Raw genomic sequence first — 19,612 nt, 5'->3', positions numbered from 1 at the left:
GAATGGGCTAAGCTCCTGCGCCAGGATTTAGAAGGGGACAACCTCCTCTTGACCTGGCAGCAACCCCTGGTTCAGGGGTTGCAGTATATCTGTGATGCCTCTCTGGATGTGGCCCGCCTAGCTTGCAAGGTGTCCATGACAGCGGTGACCCTTCGCCGCATGATATGGCTGAAATACTGGGCTGGGGACCAGGCTTCCAAGAAGGTACTGACTGATTCCCCCCGCCCCCCCCTTTGTAGGAGACCGCCTGTTCATACAGGAGGTACGAGTACTCTGCTTCCGCAGACTACCAGGAGCAAAGAGTCTTGTTGCAAAAGTGGCCCTTTCTTCTCTGCCCATAAGCAGTCCTTTCGTCCCTCGGGACGAAAGGACCAGGTGTCAAAATCCACCTGTAACCCCGCAGGGGGTTCCAAGTGGCCCTTGCCTGTTAAGCCGAAAGTGGGTTCCTCTGGGACTGCAGACAAGCCCACTTCTGCCTGAAGGGGCGCCCTCATCTGTATCTGGGGTGAGGGGATGTCTTTGCTTCTTTTCGATCCCTGGACCTTCTTGGTTCAAGACGAAAAGGAATGGGTCCACGAGTTGATTTGGTCCGGTTGCAAGATCGAGTTTCGGGCCTTGCCTCCGACAAGGTTCGTTTTTCCAATCTGCGCTTGTCCCCAGATCGCCTACGGTGTCTTCTAGGGGCAGTACAGGATCTGCTCTCACAAGGGGTCATTGTACCGGTTCCAGAATCAGAACGCTTTCAGGGGTTTTATTCAGACCTATTTACTGTTCCCTGGAAGGAAGGCAAGGTCCTTCCAATCCTGGACCTGAAGGCCTTTTGGTCTCGCCTCAGCTCATCGGGTGTTCACAAAAGTTTTGGCCCCGGTGTTGGCACTCTTACGGCAGAAGGGGATTGCAGTACTGGGGTACCTGGACGACGACCTTCTGCGAGCAGAGTCTCCGAATGACAATATGGACATTTTGGTGGAACTTTGCAAGAGTTCGGGTGGAAACTGAATTTCCAAACATTTGCTCTGATCCCATACACCAAACTGGACAACCTGCGCCTGACCCTGTTCTTGGCCTCAGCCCGGGTGTTTCTTCCGGAGGAGAAACTCCAGAAGTTGCAGGATGTGATTTGGCTCCTGTTGTCCAACCAGGGGTCATCTCTCAGGACCTGCATGTAAGTGCTGGGCCTGATGGTCTCCACCTTCGAGGCGGTTCCGTTTGCTCTGTTCCATACCAGATCACTGCAAAAGATTCTTCCCAAATGGAACAAGAATCCACAGTCTCTAGACATTCTGATCCTGTTGAGCCAGGCTATGAGGGGGGTCCCTGATCTAGTGACTCCACTCTCCGGCGCTTCTACAGGGGAAATCCTTACCCCCCCCCCTATACTGGATGGTGGTCACCATGGATATCAGCCTGTCTGGGTGGGGAGGTGACTTGGGTATGGATTATGCTCAGGGGGTTTGGACTCTGAAGGATTCTAGCCTACCAATCAATATCCTGGAAATTCCGGCGATCAGCTTTGCCTGACCCAATGGACGGATCGTCAGCAGGGACGCTCGGTAAGGATTCAATCAGACAATGCCACGGCCGTGGCATATGTTAATCATCAAGGGGGCACCTAAAGTGCCCTAGCAGCCCAGGAAGTAGCCGGCATTCTAAGGTGAGCAGAACGCTTTGTTCCAGCCATCTCTGCTGTGCATATTCCAGGGGTGGAAAATTGGCAGGCCGACTACCTCGTTCGGCAGACGCTGGATCAGGGAGAATGGTCTCTCCTCCCGGAGGTGTTTTATCAACTGTCTCTCCAGTGGGGACTCCCGATGTGGACCTGTTGGCCTCTCGTCTCAACAGGAAGGTGTTCGTATCAAGGTCTCGGGTTCCTCCGGCCGACGCCACAGACGCTTTGGTGGGCCCTTGGGCCAGAATCATCTGATATACGCATTTCCTCCGATAACTTTTCTGCCAAGACTCCTGCGAAGAATCGAGGCAGAAGGGATTCCAGTCATCCTGGTGGCCCCAGACTAGCCTCGCATGTCTTGGTACACAGACCTGGTACGGCTGGTCGCCAATGTTCCTTGGAGACTCTCAGAATAGATCTTTTAGCTCAAGGACCTATCTTTCATCCTGCTTAGGCGCTGGCTTTAACTACTTGGCTATTGAAAGCCAGGTGCTGAAGGATAGAGGGGTCTCTGAATTGGTGATTCCTACGCTGTTAAAAGCTAGAAAATCTATTTCCTGGAAGATTTATCATTGAGTCTGGAAGGCGTACATTGTGTGGTGTGAGTCTCAGCGGGGCGGGGTTCACCCCTCCCCCCCCTCCTTTTTGTTGTCTTGGAGTTTTTCCAAAGAGATGTAGATCAGCGTTTGGCCTTGAGTACCATCAAAGAGATTGCCTTGCATTCTTTGAATGTGGTTCGAGCGATCAGGGTGTACCTGGCAGTGACTGAGTCGCTCCAGAAATCAGATTCCCTATTTGTTCTTACAGCTAGATCCCGTAAGGGGCTGGCCACGTCTGTTGCGACCATTTTCAGATGGATCAGGCAGTGGTGCAGTCCTACTCCATTAAGGGTCAGGCTGTTTTTTTCCCTGTTAAGGCGCATTCTACAAGGGCACTTAGTACCTCTTGGGCCTTCTGTCATCAGGCGTCAGTGGTGCAGGTCTGCAAGGCGGCCACCTGGTCATATGTGCACACTTTCACAAAATATTTTAAGGTGGACATGTTGGCATCTGCAGATGCTGCTTTTGGCCGCAAGGTTTTGCAGGCCGCTGTTGGGAGAGGATTAGTCCTCTTTGAGGGTGTATTCTTTGTCAGCTGAGCTCGAGTGGTTCCTGGTTGAGCTCATGTTTTACCTGGTTGGATTAGTTTAGCCTTCTGGGAAGTGTTATTGCTGTTTTCTTCTTAGCCCTCATGTTGACACTGCTTTGGGACGTCCAAAGGGTCAAGAAGATATGGAGCTGCGTCTTTTCAAAAAAGAAAGCGAAAACTGGATTTTTGTCTTACCGTAAAATCCTTTTCTCTGTTCAGTGACGGACACAGCACCACCCCTCTATTGAGTTGGGTTATATGTTCTTCTGACACTGCTTGTTACAAAACTGAAGACCTATAGCAGGAAGTGGGATTATACCCCTTGGGACTGCCTTATAGGCATAGTCTAACTTTTTTCCGCCTAGTGTCCTACTCCTGTAGGGGACAGCATAAACCCAAGGGTCATGAACATCTGGAGCTGTGTCTGTCAATAAACATCAGAGAAAAGGATTTTATGGTAAGACAAAAATTCAGTTTTCTTTTTAATTTTTCGTCGGACACAGCACTGTTATATTGCCTCCTCCAGGAGTAAGACTAGGCAGAATAAAAAACACCTGGCTACACCTATGGGCCATCCTCAGCTGGTATACAACACCCCTCTCTGCTCTAGGTAATCAATTTTAATCTGTCTAGTCAGGAGTAAGGACCCAGGCTCCTAGCTAGGATCTCTGGTCCTAGCAATTTTTTCTCCTTGCTTACATATTTTTAGCATTTTCCCTTGGGAGATCTACAATCGACTGCTGGGCGACGGCTGGAAAATCTAGATCTAGTGGTTCCCGCGTTACCTGCACCATGGAAGGTTAAGTACAGTCCCCCCTCTCCCCCTTTGGCAGTGTTTTGTGGTGGACGCAGGTTCCCTCCTCCCATCCTAAAATCCCTCAGTGAGCTGGCCTTCCCCCCCACTCCCTTTCCTCCCTGTCTGGGCCTGGAGTCTGATGGGGGTCCCAGGGCAGAGGATGCAGCTGAGACCCCACTCTGTAAGGGTCCTGGGATAGTGTGTGTCTGGCCTGGTAGTCTGGAGGACTTCCAGTGTAGAAGACCCCCCCTAGGTGCATGTCCTAACTCACAGGTGTCAAACACAATGCCCATTTCATGTTGCCCTTGCACTCAGGGCTTTTTTTCCAGCTGTAATGTGGTAGAAAACAAGATGCTGAGGTACTAGAGCCAGGCAGATGAGATGTAAGGAAGCTTTTTAGGGGGGGCACGCTGTATTCTGCACACTCCTGAACTCTGCAAGCTGCGTACTTCTTATCTCTGCACTCTGTACATAGCGCACCCATAAACCCTGTACTCTGTATTTCATAAACTCAACACTGCATACTTCTAGGAATCTAAGTAGATGCATAGTCTTACAGATACAACTGGCCTTTGGGGACAACACTAATGCTGATGCGGCCCACAATGAAATTGAGTTTGACACCCCTGGTTGCAGTGTGGGTTTAGTGCAGGGGGGTCCTGGGGCAGAGTGCACAGCGGAGTCTCCCCTAAAGTGTGTCCTATCTGGAGTACAGTACCTTCGGGGGAGGGAGAGAGAATTTTGAAGTCTGACGTCATGGCAGCAATTTTCCCTTGGTATGGCTGGTCTGCCGCTGGTGGCCATGTTTGTGTAGCCTGATTTATGTCATGGAAACCATTTTCCTTTAGTTTGGGAGACGCTGGAGATGACTGAAACCTTGTAGGGATGCCAAAGCTCCTCTTCTTTCCCCTTAGTTTCCTCTTCCTGTGCCCGGGACATATGAAAAGGGATGGTGTCCATGGTGTTGCTGGGTCCAAATTCTTGACGTTCCTCCGGTCGGTAGGGTGAGTCCTTGGGGGTCCCTGTTATCTCCCTCTCTGCTGATGGGTACCCTGAGCCTTGGGGGGATCCTTTAATGGTGCCAAAAGATAGTTTTTGTACTGCAAGGTCTTCCTTTCCTTATGGAGCCTCAGGGCGACATCTCCCCAGCTGACCCTCTCATGGAGATAGCAGGTCCCTCGGAATCCCAGCTTCTTATGGTTGCACTGATGGTAGTCCTGCAGTCTTTAATGTCCCGGGTGGAAGTGGCGTGTGGGCGAAGGCCCAGGAGGAAGCATCCTCCGCCTTCACCTGCTCTGTCTCTTATCTGATTCTGAGCCTGATGCCGCTGTCGAAGCGGCCCGTCCAGGGGGGCTTAATATCACACCCACAGATCCATCTGATAGTGAGGTTGATTCCTCCATGGTCGCAGCAGCGAATGAAAAGCGCTGGTAGACGCACTTATCACTGCAGTGCGTGAGACTTTAAAAATGGAGGATACGGCTGATGTAGCCACAGACGTGGCTGTGTCATTTGGTACGCATAAGTCACCTCGCACTCCAAATGTGTTTCCTTATATGCCTTATTTTGACAGGTTTTCCTGCAAAGAGTGGGAACAACCAAAGTTACCCTTTGTATTCCCAAATGATTTGCTGTACGTTACCCTTTTGAAGAGTCCCTTATTAAAATGTGGACCAGTCCACCAGTGGGGGACCCTCCTGTTTCCCAGGTTGAATAAGACAACCATGATCCCAGAAAAGCAATCCCCGTCCTTTAGGGACCCAGCTGACAGGAAAGCGGAGGCTGTGGCACACAGCATGTTTACTATGGCTGGTTCAGCATTGCAGCCAGTCTTTGCCTCAGCCCTGATGTCTCTGACCCTAATGGAATGGCCAAGCTTTTGCGCCAGGGTCTGGGGAATAAGCAGGTTCCCGCTGCTTATGTTGATTTAGCGGACCAGTTGGTCCATGGGCTGCAGTTGAGTTGTGATGCAGCTTTGGATACAGCTCCTGTGCTGTCCAAACTTTGTTTCAGTGGTGGTGATTAGGTGCGTTCTGTGGCTTAAGAATTGGTCCGCAGACCTAGCCTCTAAGAAGGCTCTCATTGATTTGCCCTTTCAAGGCGATCGCCTGTTTGGGGCTACCCTGGATGACGACATTAAGGGTATCACGGGCGGGAAGAGTACCTTTCTGCCACACTCCAGGAAAGAAAAGAAGCCTCGCCGCAGACGGGGGTCCTCCTCCGCACATAGAACATTTTTGTGCTTCTAGGACTGAGAATAAGGCCCCTTTCACGCAATCAGACGGATCAGGTCTGCCTGTCTGTTTTTCAGGCGGACCTGATTGGGCCACCCATTCTTCTTTATGGAGAGGAAGATGTCAGCGGAGATGTGTCCGCTCACACCCGTCTGTCATCTGATCTGACAAGATCCGCCTAAAACAGATGGATGGCGATATGTTTGCCATCCGTCCAGCAGGTCGGGTCGGATGAAAATGGACATGCTGTCCGTTGTCATCTGATCTTTCCATAGTGAGCAGAGACAGACCTGTCATTCGCCTGCTCAGCAGGGATCAACGGAGCCTTCCCCGCTGAGCTAGTGGAGTGCGCCGAGCGGATCCGCCCCGTGTTCAAGGGGCCTAAGGGAAATAGATCATTCAAATCTTCCCCGGGAGGTTCCAAGAAACCTTGGTCTGGTAAGCCTAGAGCTAGCTTTTCCAGACCTGCAGACTTGACCCCTTCAGCATGAATGTCTGCCCTCACCCATTTTTGGGGTGGGGGGGACATCTTCGCTGGTTTCCGGCCCCGTGGACCTCTTTTGTGAGCGTTAATGAGGTCTGCAAAATGTTTCTTTTGGGGGTACCCAGAAAGGGTGACAGTTTGTTCTTTTCATGTTTTTTAGGTTCGGAGTCTTCTTGTGCAGATTTAATTCCTGCAAAGGTTCAGGTGATCGAACTACCCAAGGTTCCGTTCTATCCCTGTCCAGGGAATTGGTTTACCTAGGCCTGATTCTAATTTTGACCAGGGTGGTCCTTCCTCTGGACAAACTTTAGGAACCACAGGCCATGATTTATCAGCTGCTGTCAAACAGACAGTTCTCTCTCCCGAGATGCAAGTTCTGAGTCTGGTGGTATCCACCTTCAAGACAGTTCTGTTTGCACAGTCCTACCTGCAACTCCTTTAGCAGGTTCGGCTCCACAGTAGGATACAGAGGTTCATGGCAAGGTCACAGGTTCCTCTGGCAGACGTCACAGGCGTCCAAGAGCCACGGTAAGGCCAGTATTATGCTCGGCTCAAGCTTCTTCCGCGGTTCCCCCTCTTGGGGGCTTCCTCTCAGAGAAGACCAGTTGTCCCAAGGGCTGATCTACCATCCTGCTTTACAGTCGCTGGTTTTAATGTCTAAGCTATTAAAAGCCAGATATTGAGGGATAGAGGTTTGTCTGGATCACTGATCCCTACTATGGTGAAGGTGAGGAAGTCGTTTTCCAGCAAGATATACAGTTGTGCTCATAAGTTTGCATACCCTGGCAGAATTTATGATTTCTTGGCTATTTTTCAGAGCATATGAATGATAACACAAAAACATTTCTTTCACTCATGGTTAGTGTTTGGCTGAAGCCATTTATTATCGATCAACTGTGTTTACTCTTTTTAAATCATAATGACAACATGAACTACCTAAATGACCCTGATCAAAAGTTTACATACCCCAGTTCATAATACCGTGTATTGCCCCCTTTAACAACAATGCCAGCTTGAAGTCTTTTGTGGTATTTGTGGATGAGGCTCTTTATCTTCTCAGATGGTAAGGCTGCCAATTCTTCCTGGCAAAAAGCCTCCAGTTCCTGTAAATTCTTGGGCTGTCTTGCATGAATTGCACATTTTGAGATCTCCCCAGAGTGGCTCAATGATATTGATTGAGGTCAGGAGACTGAGATGGCCACTCCAGAACCTTCACTTTATTCTGCTGTAGCCAATGACAGGTCGACCTGGCCTTGTGTTTAGGATCATTGTCATGTTGGAATGTCAAAGTATGTCTCATGCCCAGCTTCCGGGCTGATGAATGCAAATTTTCCTCCAGTATATTTTAATAACCTACTGCATTCATCTTGCCATTAATTCTGACCAAATTTCCTGTGCCTTTTTGTAGCTCATACATCCCCCAAAACATCAGCGATCCACCTCCGTGTGTTTACAGTAGAAATGGTGTACCTCTCATCATAGGCCTTGTTGACTCCTCTCCAAATGTAAGGTTTATGGTTGTGGCCAAAAAGCAAAATTTTGGTCTCATCACTCCAAATGACTTTGTGCCAGAATGTTTGAGGCTGGGGACATGGGGAGCTCAGGGATTTCTTGCAGAAAGGAGTTGAGCAATGTTTGGCCTTGGGCATGATTAAGGGCCAAGTGTTGGCTTTGGTGATGTACTTCCAACGCCCGTTGGCTGCTAATACCTTACATCGCACCTTTATTCAAAGGTTGCGTCATATGGCTCCTCCGAAACGATCCCCCTTGTTTCCGTGGGATTTGACTTTGGTGTTGTCTATTCTTCAAAATCCTCTTTTTGAGAATATAGGGCCATATCGCTGCCTTTGTTATCTCAGAAGGTTGCCTTTTTGGTGTCTATTGCTTCTCCTCGCAGAGTGTCTGAGTTGGTGGCGCTTTCCTGTCTGCCTGATTTGGTCGTCCAGAGATAAAGTGGTTCTCCGACCTAATCCGTTTTTTCTTCCTACGATGGTGTCTGATTTCTGTTTAAATGAAGACATTGTTTTGCATTCACTTTGTCCTAAGCATCCCAAGGAAATTGCCTTGCACTCTCTGGATGTGGTTCGGGCGATCAGTGTTTACCGGTTGGCCACAGTGTCTTTTTTTTTTTTTTTTTTTCCTTACTGAGGGATCTCGTAAGGGTTGGCTGCGTCTGCTGCGACTATATCCAGATGGATTAGGCAGACTGTTATACAGGGTTATTCATTGAAGGGTCGGGTTCCTCCTTTCCCTGTGACAGCGCATCCTACCAGAGCGCTGAGTGCCTTTAGGGCTTTTGATCATCAGGCCTCTGTTATTCAAGTGTGTAAGGCGGCAACTTGGTCATCCCTGCATACTTTTAAAAAATTCTACAAGGTAGTTTTGTTGGTATCTTCGGATGTATCCTTTGGTCGCAAGGTTTTGCAGGCTGCTGTTTAAAGAGATTTGATTTTTCTCTTTTAGGGGTTTATATTTGCTTTCTATGGGTAAGCTCCTGTTCCTGATTAAGCTTTGTTACCTAGTTAGCTACGTTTAGCCTTTGGAAAAACGTTACCTGTTTTTTTTTTTTTTTTGCGTTCTTCCCACCCCTACACTGCTATGGAAGTCCCTATGGTATAGGAAGCAAAGGAGCTGTGTCTGTCAATGGACGATAGAGAAAACTGGATTTTTGTAAGAACTTACCATAAAATCCTTTTCTCTGAAGTCCATTGACAGACGCAGCACCTGCCCCTCTGTTATAGGGATGGTTTGGGTCTTCTTTTTCACTGCTTGCTACGAAACTGGCTTGTGGCAGAGTGTGTGTGGGGTTATGCCGTGAAGGACAGCCCCTGTAGGCGTGTCAGTGTAGGGGCAGCATTAACCCTATGGAATAGGAAGCATAAGAGCTGCATCTGTCAATGGACTTAAGAGAAAATAATTTTTACGGTAAGTACTTACAAAAATCCAGTTACTTTAAACACAAACAAAGGTGGCGGCGGCCTTTCTATTCAAAATTTGTGGTAAGAGTGTGCTGCAAATGGGTCAGATTATCTACTCCATCACTCCAGTAAGTGTTGAAGGCTATTCGTTTCAGCAGGTAATTGCTGCTCCGGAGTCTTCTATAGAATGTGTCTAAAATGTATATAGGGTTAGGAACAGTGACTCATATGCACCTGGTGTAAATGTAGCCTTACTTTTATTTACTTTTAGTATTTAATTTTCCTTTTTTTTTTTTTTTTAAGGAGTACATCTCTTGACGTTGAACCAATTTACACATTCAGAGCACATAGGTAAGATATTTTTTTTTTTCCTTTTACATAAATTTGAATTAGTCAAGTGCTGTTCTTACTATAGCAGCAAAAAATGTCCATTGTTGAGGTATATCTGTTTACTGTTGTTGCTTAATATTACATTAAAGCAGTAATAAACCCAAGACCTTTTTTTTTTTAATTATATTACAGCTTACCAATATTAGAGGTCATGTCTACATTTTTTTATTTTTTAGGCTTTCTTAACTTTATGTTCACATGGTGATCCAGCCAGTAAGTCTGTTTTTCAAAAGAACAGGCTCTCTTCCAGATCTATTCTTTTACATGGATACATGGACAAACCATTTACCACTGACAGGGGTGATTACAATGATCATCTATTATATGTTCATGTAAAACCTTTATCCTTAAAGGAAAAAATCTGTTTGCTGTAACTGATGATAGTGTAAGCTGGAGTTTGGCTTCAATTTGTTAATGTATTTAAATGTTAGTCCTACTACTACCCCAACTGACTATGTTGCGGTCTGCTGTGCCCCCTGTGCTTATTCATCCAGAGTGGGGGCACTCTAATACAGCAGGTGTGTGCTGGTCAGTTCATGAAGTGAAAACCGAGGGGAAAAAAGCCTAAAAGAAAACCGATATGATAGGTAACCTGCAATATATTAGATTTTTGAGTTTAATACTGCTTTGTTTTAGGTTAGACAACTAAATTTAATCTGTAACTGAAAAATGTTTAACATTTTTCAAATATTGTAAGTTTGCAGAAATCACTAAGCCTTTATTACTAAGAATAAAAGGTTTCCTGAGAAAAGTATGAAGGCTGTGATTGCTAACTTATCATTCTGGAAATGCTAGTGGCATAGTTGTCATGCTGACACTCTTGTTTAAATACTTTTAAGTCATTGACCTGAATCGATTATGCAGATAAGGGCTTCTGACTTTCCTGATCTGCATACTGGTTTCTGGGCCAGTGACTAAAAATATTGAAGACCGTTTAATAGCCAGGCGACTAGCATCTATGGTAGGAAGTCAGTAATGGCAGCTCCCAGATTTCCCTACAGAAAAGTTTTTTCGCTCAGGCTTCAGATGTTTGAGCAGCATGCAGAGCAAGCTTTTACAAAGCATTTTCAAAACTATTAGCCAACTTAAAGCAGCAGCATTATTGCAGACTTTAAAATACCGTATTTATCGGCGTATAACACGCACCTTTTCTCCTAAAAATGGAGGAAAAAGCAGCATACGCCGATATTAAAAAAAAAAAAAACGGCCAGGAAGCATTGCCGAGAGCAGAAGGGGCGGGCCGGGCCGAGGAGAAGGAAGGACGAGCTGTCATAAGAGCAGAAGGGGGCGGGCCGGGCCGAGGAGAAGGGAGAGCGAGCGCAGTCATCGGAAGTCGCGCCTATGACGGACGTCGCACGTCTCGGCAGAGGAGGCGGGACTTCCGATGACTGCGCTTGCTCGTTCTCCCTTCTCCTCGGCTCGGCCCGCCCCCTTCTGCTCTTATGACAGCTCGTCCTTCCTTCTCGGCCCGGCCCGCCCCTTCTGCTCTCGGAGTCGGCGCTGCTTCCTGGTCTTTTTTAAAACAAATGAGGTCAGTTCCAATGGCGCTTGCGATGCTGCATATTTGGACATTGCGCTTGCGAGGCTGCTTATATGGACACTTGGTGGGCTGCATGTATGGACACTTGGTGGGCTGCATGTATGGACACTTGGTGGGCTGCATGTATGGACACTTGGTGGGCTGCATGTATGGACACTTGGTGGGCTGCATGTATGGACACTTGGTGGGCTGCATGTATGGACACTTGGTGGGCTGCATGTATGGACACTTGGTGGGCTGCATTCATTGACACTGCTGGTGGGCTGCATGTATGGACACTTGGTGGGCTGCATGTATGGACACTTGGTGGGCTGCATTCATTGACACTGCTGGTGGGCTGCATTCATTGACACTGCTGGTGGGCTGCATTCATTGACACTGCTGGTGGGCTGCATTCATTGACACTGCTGGTGGGCTGCATTCATTGACACTGCTGGTGGGCTGCATTCATTGACACTGTTGGTGGGCTGCATTCATTGACACTGCTGGTGGGCTGCATTCATTGACACTGCTGGTGGGCTGCATTCATTGACACTGCTGGTGGGCTGCATTCATTGACACTGCTGGTGGGCTGCATTCATTGACACTGCTGGTGGGCTGCATTCATTGACACTGCTGGTGGGCTGCATTCATTGACACTGCTGGTGGGCTGCATTCATTGACACTGCTGGTGGGCTGCATTCATTGACACTGTTGGTGGGCTGCATTCATTGACACTGTTGGTGGGCTGCATTCATTGACACTGTTGGTGGGCTGCATTCATTGACACTGTTGGTGGGCTGCATTCATGGACACTGTTGGTGGGCTGCATTTATGGACACTGGTGAGATATCATTTGATTTAAAAAAAAAAAATATGTTCTGAGTTCAAAGCTGTTTATGTTAAATTTAAGCTTTTTTCCTGAAATTTCTCTCCAAATATTGGGGTGCGTGTTATACGCCGGCGCGTGTTATACGCCAATAAATACGGTATATGAAAAGCCTTATTATAACTGTTCTTCAAAATGTTCCCTCCTTGCCTATCTTGTAACAGAAAATACAGAATGTAAAAGGGTAGTTCACCTGTTGCACCAGTATTTAGGGTGTAACATGTAACAAGGTCCAAATGCCTCCCCTCCACCTTCACACCCCCTCCCTTCTCCTAGCCTGTATAAAAAAAAAAAAAATTAATTTAAAAAAAAAAAATATGTATACTTCTAATTTTAATCCACTCCAGGGCAGTCGTGATCCTGCAACTCCAGGGATTCCAATAGGTTTTAAATACCTTTTATTTCCAAAAAGTTGCAAGTGATGACACCAAAGACACCAGCATGGTCTCGTAGACTCGTTTCACACATACATCTTGTGCTTAATCATAATGATTAAGCACAAGATGTATGTGTGAAACGCGTCTACGAGACTTCATGCTGGTGTCTTTGGTGTCATCACTTGCAACTTTTTGGAAATAAAGGTATTTGAAACCTATTGGAATCCCTGGATGTGCGGCTATTTCTTTTCCTACAAGTGTTCCCACGGAGGCGGGCCGGGGCCAGCACTCTATTGGATATCCTATCTCCTGGCAATCACCACACACTATACACCTGGAGCAGTGTCTTTCCTTTCTTCAGTATCCTGCAACTCCAGCTCCCCTGTGTCAGTGACCGACTGCTGCAGGGGAGAGGAAGGCACGCAGACAACTGCTGGGCCATGGGAGCCTATAGGTGATGTCATGGCTGCGGCAATTCACAGCCGTTGTCGAGCACTTCCCTATACAGTGGAGCCTGAGCTGCAGGATTATGTTGCATAAGTGGAATAAAAATAGGTAAGTACACAGATCTTTCTCTATCGCTCATTGACAGACGTAGTCTTCTTGATTCTCAAGAGCTGGGTTATGTTGTCTCCGCAGGAGTAGGACTAGGCAGAAAGACAAAACGTTCTGGCTCCACCCTAGGGGCAGTCCCTGAGGGTATATCCTCCCTCTCTCTGCTACAGGGAATCATTTTTTTTCTGTCTAGTCAGGAGTAAGGACCTATGTTCCTTGCTGGGATCTTTTTGGTCCTGGCAAGATTTTTTCTTTAGAAAAAATATTTTTTAGGTAGTTTTTCTCCAGTGTTTTTTTCCTGTGAGATCTTCAAGCAAAAACGCCGGACTGGGCGACACTAGTGGTCACCCCAGCCGGCCTACGAGCGCGCGCAGACCATTGCATTGCGCTTGGTCGGCCGCGACACATTCAAGTAAGTATGCGGGGCCGGGCGACGGGCTGGATGTTGAGATCCAGTGGTCACCCCTGTTTCTGCCTACGAGCGCGTGCAGACCAGAGCTCCGCGCTGGGTCGGCCGCGACGGAGTCCCAGTGGAGGGACTGACCTTGCGAGTTAAAAGTCTCGCTTGGACGCCAGGAACCAGAGAGTCGAGGCGTCCGGAGTGGTCCACAACCCCCCACCCCGGTGGAGAGGGTATTGTGAAGAGAGGGTGCCTGTCGGTTCGGTATGGTGAGTAAACGTTCCCTTTTTTCTTTCCTCGTTATGAGGCAGTATGAATTATGGGCCCCTCCATACATGGTCAGTATATATCTGACACTAAAAGTCCCCCTTGTAAATACAGCATGTGTTTGTGGGAAGTGGACTTGGTTTGAGAGCTAACACTCTACCCAGCAGACTGTAGCATTACAGCAGACATAGGAGGTATAATCCTACCTTATTTGTAGTGTATCTCCTGTAGATCAATAAATCGCCACTCAGCAGAGATGCAGGTGGATGTGCTGGGAAAAACGATTTTGGCGGTCCGCCGCCATTTTGCCGTAGACCAGGTGCATGTATGTCCTCAGGTCACGCCGGCCGCCATGTTTTTGGAGTCTAATGTCTCCTGTATGGGGGCGGCCATGTTTCATGAGCCCAGCTACCTCGTGGAGAGCTGGGAACGCCGGAAGGCGTACACAGGGGGCGGAGCCACGTCCTTCTACCCGGGAAAAAGCAACAGCTCCTTCCAGTCTGTAAAAGACAGACGCTGACTGCAGTTGGTGGGAAACTTCACTGCATCGGTTGGTGAGCCTTGGGGGTCCCTCTCTCTCTCTGTGGGGATCGAGAAGCAGGTACTCTGAGGGGAGCTATTGCGCTAGGGGGAGACACATAAAAAAAAAAAAAAAAGTTTTTTTGTGTTTTCTGGCAAAGGTGTCCTGAATTAACATGGACCCCGCCACTCATGTATCTCCTCCGGATCCCCTCGAGGGGTCCAGCACCCCACTGACGATTGAATCATTGTCAGCTATTATGGAAACTTTTGTGTCCCGGGTGGAAGTGGCTTGTCAGGGACAGGGCGCAAGAAAGCGACCCCCGCCTAACCCCTTATTATCTGAAACCTTGGATTCAGACTCTGAGCCTATTTCTGCAGTTGCAGGTACTTCATCTGGGATTGGTGTCTCGTGTACTGTCTCTTCAGACAGTGAGGAGGATGTTTCGGGATCAGCCATAGCCAAAGAGGAAGCGTTGATAAACGCACTCATTGTATCTGTTCAAGAAACCTTAAGATTACAGGGTATTCCGTCAGAAATAGCTGAAACTGAGATCCCTTTTGGGACTAAAAAACGCATCAAAGTGGCGAAGGTTTTTCCATTGCCCAAATGTTTTGGCAATCCAATCAAAGAAGAATGGAGTCTGCCAAAACGCACTTCTACTATTTCCAAACGCATTAACAGGCGTTATCCGTTTGAGGAAACCCTCATTAAGAAATGGACAGAACCACCTGTGGTGGATTCACCAATTGCTAGATTGAATAAAGCCACGGTTATTCCTCTAGAAGACGCTCCGTCTTTTAAAGATCCAGTGGATCGCAAGATAGAAGCTATGTCTCACACCATGTTTACCTTGATTGGATCAGCTTTCAGACCAATAATTGCTATTGGTCTGGTTTCGCAGGCTGTAACTGAATGGACCAAGTGGTTATGCCGGGACTTAGAAGAGGTCCCTCAGGCGGTATCAGATTTGTTGGAACAAATGATACAGGGGTTACAGTTTGTGTGTGATGCGGCGTTAGACGCCACTCCATTATTGGCGCGAGCATCTGTCTCAGCGGTGGTTCTCAGGCGTACACTGTGGCTAAAAGGTTGGTTAGCCGACCAAGGTTCCAAAAAAGCATTGGCTAATATCCCCTTTTTAGGAGAGCGTCTATTTGGAGCCAACTTAGATGAGATCATTAAGGATCTCACGGGTGGAAAGAGCACCTTTTTACCGCAAAATGTTAAAGGTAAAGGAATTCGTCAAAAACGAGGGCCTTCTTTTTCTGCTCACAAGAGGTTTTTTCGTCCCGCGGGTGAAAAAATTAAGTCCTCCAAAGCTCCTTCAGGAGGCTTCAGGGGACGTTGGTCGGGCAAGCAAAAGCCCGCCCCCTCCAGACCTGAAGATAAATCGTCCAAAGCCTGAAGGTGCGCCCCCACCCATAACTGGGGTGGGGGGACGTCTTCGCCGGTTCCCGGATCCATGGCTTTCCAGAATCCCGGACAAGTGGGTTTGCGAAGTCATAAGGTCAGGGTACAAGATCGAGTTTCGATCTCTCCCACCGGCGCCATTCTTCCCTTCCAATAGTCGACTATCCCCGGATCGTTTAGAAGATCTGCGGAGAGCAGTCACGGATTTACTACAACAAGGAGTGGTAGTCCACGTTCGTTGGACAGAATGTTTTCAGGGGTTTTATTCAAACCTATTTACAATACCCAGGAAAGAGGGCAAAGTGCGTCCAATTCTGGACTTAAGGGCACTCAATTCTTTTGTCAACATAAGAAAATTCAGAATGGAGTCCATTCGCACAGTAGCAGCCTTCCTGCATCCAGGGGATGTCCTAGCGTCCATAGACATCAAGGACGCATATCTTCACATTCCCATTTTCGCAGGACATCAGCGGTTTCTACGCTTTTCCGTAGAAGAGAACCACTATCAGTTTGTGGCGTTACCTTTCGGTCTCGCCACGGCTCCTCGGGTCTTCACGAAGGTGTTGGCCCCAATGTTGGCACTACTGCGCCAAAGAGGCATATCGATTCTTGGTTACCTAGATGATCTTCTGCTTCATGCAGAGTCTCCTCAGACCTTGCTACAAAACATAGAAATTACTATGATTACTTTACAGGAATTCGGGTGGCTGGTGAACCAGCAAAAGTCATTTCTGGTTCCCACCCAGAGGCTCAAATATCTGGGTCTAATTCTAGACACAGTCAGGACAAGAGTTTTTCTTCCGGTAGGGAAACTCCGGAAGATTCAATTAGCAGTCCAGTTGTTACTATCCAACAGCTGGTCTTCTCTTCGAACTTGCATGAGGGTTCTGGGGTTGATGGTGGCTTCCTTCGAAGCAGTCCCATTTGCCCAGTCCCATACCCGAATTCTTCAGCAAGAGATTCTTCTCAGATGGAATCGGAATCCGGAGTCCCTGGACTATCGGATCCAATTGAGCAAACAGACCAGAGAGTCTCTGGTCTGGTGGCTTCGGTCTCCGATGCTCAGCCAGGGAAAGTCATTTCTGCCAATATATTGGACGATAGTGACCACGGATGCCAGCCTATCCGGATGGGGAGGAATTCTCGGTCAGTTATCCGTTCAGGGACTTTGGTCCCCGGAAGAATCCAGGTTACCGATGTATTGGAACTGAGAGCGATCAGACTTTGTCTGATTCACTGGACCGAGCAGCTCCAGGGCAGCCCGGTTCGGATCCAGTTGGACAACGCCACGGCCGTGGCTTATGTCAATCACCAGGGGGGCACCAGGAGTGTCCGAGCGGCCAAAGAAGTGGCTTGCATTCTTCGCTGGGCGGAACGATTTGTTCCAGCTATCTCTGCGGTGTTCATTCCGGGGGTGGAGAATTGGCAGGCAGATTATCTCAGCCGTCAGACTCTGGATCAGGGGGAATGGTCCCTCCATCCAGAAGTTTTCCACCAGTTTTGCCTACGGTGGGGCACCCCGGATGTGGATCTGTTGGCATCATGATTCAACAGAAAAGTACAGAGATTCGTGGCTCGCTCCCGCGATCCTCTAGCAGAGACCGCAGACGCACTGGTCACCCCGTGGGGGCAATACCAGCTAATGTATGCCTTCCCTCCTCTTGGGTTACTGCCAAGACTTCTTCGCAGGATAGAGGAGGAAGGAATTCCAGTAATCCTGGCAGCTTCGGACTGGCCTCGTCGAGCTTGATACGCCAACTTGGTCAGACTGGTGGCGGACGTCCCGTGGAGACTTCCTCTCAGGGAGGATCTACTGTCTCAGGGACCGATCTTCCATCCTGCTTTACGATCGCTGGTTTTAAATGGCCTGGTTATTGAGACCCAGGTGCTGAAGGACAAGGGATTGTCAGCTTCAGTTATTCCTACTCTAGTTAAAACTAGGAAAGCGACTTCCAGAAAGATTATCATCATACATGGAAGTCTTATATTGTGTGGTGTGAATCCCTTGGGTTCCATCTACATCTTTATTCGGTAGCCCGAATATTGGCTTTTCTGCAACAGGGAGTTGAGCAGAAGCTGGCCTTGAGTGTTATCAAGGGTCTGGTTTCAACATTTGCTATCTTCTTTCAGAAGCCTTTGTCTACTCATTCCTTGGTGCGGAATTTCATCCAGGGGGTGCGACACCTGGCTCCGCCAGTGCACGCGCCGTTACCATCCTGGGATCTTAATTTGGTGCTGTCGGTTCTTCAGACACCTCCCTTTGAAAATATCAGGGAGATTCCCTTGCTTACTTTATCCCAGAAGGTGGTCTTCTTGGTGGCTATCACTTCTGCACGCAGGGTGTCAGAACTGGCTGCATTATCCTGTTCCCCAGATCTGGTGGTTCATAGGGATAAGGTTGTTCTTCATCCGAATCCATCCTTCCTTCCTAAGGTGGTTTCAAAGTTTCATTGAATGAGGACAGTGTATTGTCCTTCCTATGTCCTTAGCCCAATCATCCTCGAATTTGCATGGCATTCCTTGGATGTAGTTCGGGCGATCAGGATATATTTGAATACTACGGATTCAATTTGTAAGACGGATTCACTGTTTGTGATCACGGATGGCCCTAAGAAGGGGTTGCCTGTTCTGCTGCGACCATCTTTAGATGGATCAGACAGACGGTGGTATAGGCTTATTTTATCTAAGGGTCGGGATCCCCCGTTCCCTGTTAAGGCGCATTCTACTCGGGCGCTTAGTTTCCTGGACCTTCCGCCATCAGGCGTCAGTGGTTCAGGTTTTCAAGGCGACTGTTTAGTCGTCGGTTCATACCTTTACAATATTGTATAAGGTTTATGTGATGGCATCGTCGGATGCCTCTTCTGGCCGCAAGGTTCCTGCAGGCCACTGTTTGAGGAGACTGTTGGTCTACCTCGAGGATTTGTGGGGTAGGTCTCATCTGTTTACTCGATGAGTCCTTTGATACTTCTGGTTGGCTCGGGTTGGGCCTTCTAGTTTGGATTTTGATTTCGGTCAATCCCACCCCTCATTTGTGGCACTGCTTCTGGATGTCCCAGCTCTTGAGAATCAAGAAGACTACGTCTGTCAATGAGCGATAGAGAAAAATGGATTTTTGTAAGATCTTACCGTAAAATCCTTTTCTCTTAAGCTCATTGACAGACGTAGTACCCGCCCCTCTATCATTGAGTTGGGTTGGGTTAAATTCTCTGTTACTGCTTTAGAACAGAACTGATTCCCTGTAGCAGAGAGAGGGAGGATATACCCTCAGGGACTGCCTCTAGAATGGAGCCAGAACGTTTTGTCTTTCTGCCTAGTCCTACTCCTGCGGAGACAACATAACCCAGCTCTTGAGAATCAAGAAGACTACGTCTGTCAATTAGCTTAAGAGAAAAGGATTTTACGGTAAGATCTTACAAAAATCCATTTTTTTAAAAATGAAGGAAGGGGGTATTGAGGGTGGAGGGGAGACGTTTGCACCTTGTTGGAGACTAAATAGTGGTGCAAAAGGTGAACCAGAGCTGCAGGATCACGTGACTGCCTTTAACATTCTCAATTTCCTCTTAAGACACAGTTTATGGACTAGAAAAGTGGGTGACCTCATCTTGTGCTAAAATGTAACCAATTGCATATGCCACTGCGTACCTTTGTGATTCTCCGACATCTTGGGCATGGTTGATTACAAGAGGGGTATTGGTGTAAAGGATTGCCGTGGAGGTTCTAAGTGCTCATGGGTTTATCTGAAGTTTTAGGAGAACTTTTTTTTTTTTTTTATGGTCCTCTAGTGCAGTGTTTCTCAACTCCGGTCCTCAAGGCACACTAACAGGCCAGATTTTAAGTATTACCTTGGGGAAATGCAAACTAGAATACTGCAATCACTGAGCAGCAAATTATATCACCTGTGATATCTTTCAGTTTTCTTGCAAACCTGGCCTGTTAGTGTGCCCTGAGGACTGGAGTTGAGAAACACTGCTCTAGTGCTTCCCATTACTCATATTAAGTCCTACTTTTCTCTCACAGGAAGTCTTCTTGGAGAATGGCAGATCTTCTGGCCTT

The 19,612-nt window shown here is 47.9% G+C and overlaps 1 protein-coding gene across 2 annotated transcripts in view; it reads left to right on the top strand.

Annotated features, from left to right (window-relative positions):
• STRN (striatin) overlaps positions 1-19,612 on the top strand; it is a 239,659-nt gene that overhangs the window by 147,542 nt on the left and 72,505 nt on the right. For both annotated transcript variants that reach the window (XM_082252290.1, XM_082252289.1), the window contains one exon: positions 9,533-9,580. In XM_082252290.1, the coding sequence (XP_082108416.1) occupies positions 9,533-9,580 (48 nt within the window). The remainder of the gene's footprint in view (positions 1-9,532; positions 9,581-19,612) is intronic.

Source organism: Pelophylax lessonae (genome assembly GCF_965119305.1).
Source record: "Pelophylax lessonae genome assembly, chromosome: 3".
NCBI classification, from domain to species: Eukaryota; Metazoa; Chordata; class Amphibia; order Anura; family Ranidae; genus Pelophylax; species Pelophylax lessonae.
This window is presented reverse-complemented; position numbering and strand designations above follow the sequence as displayed.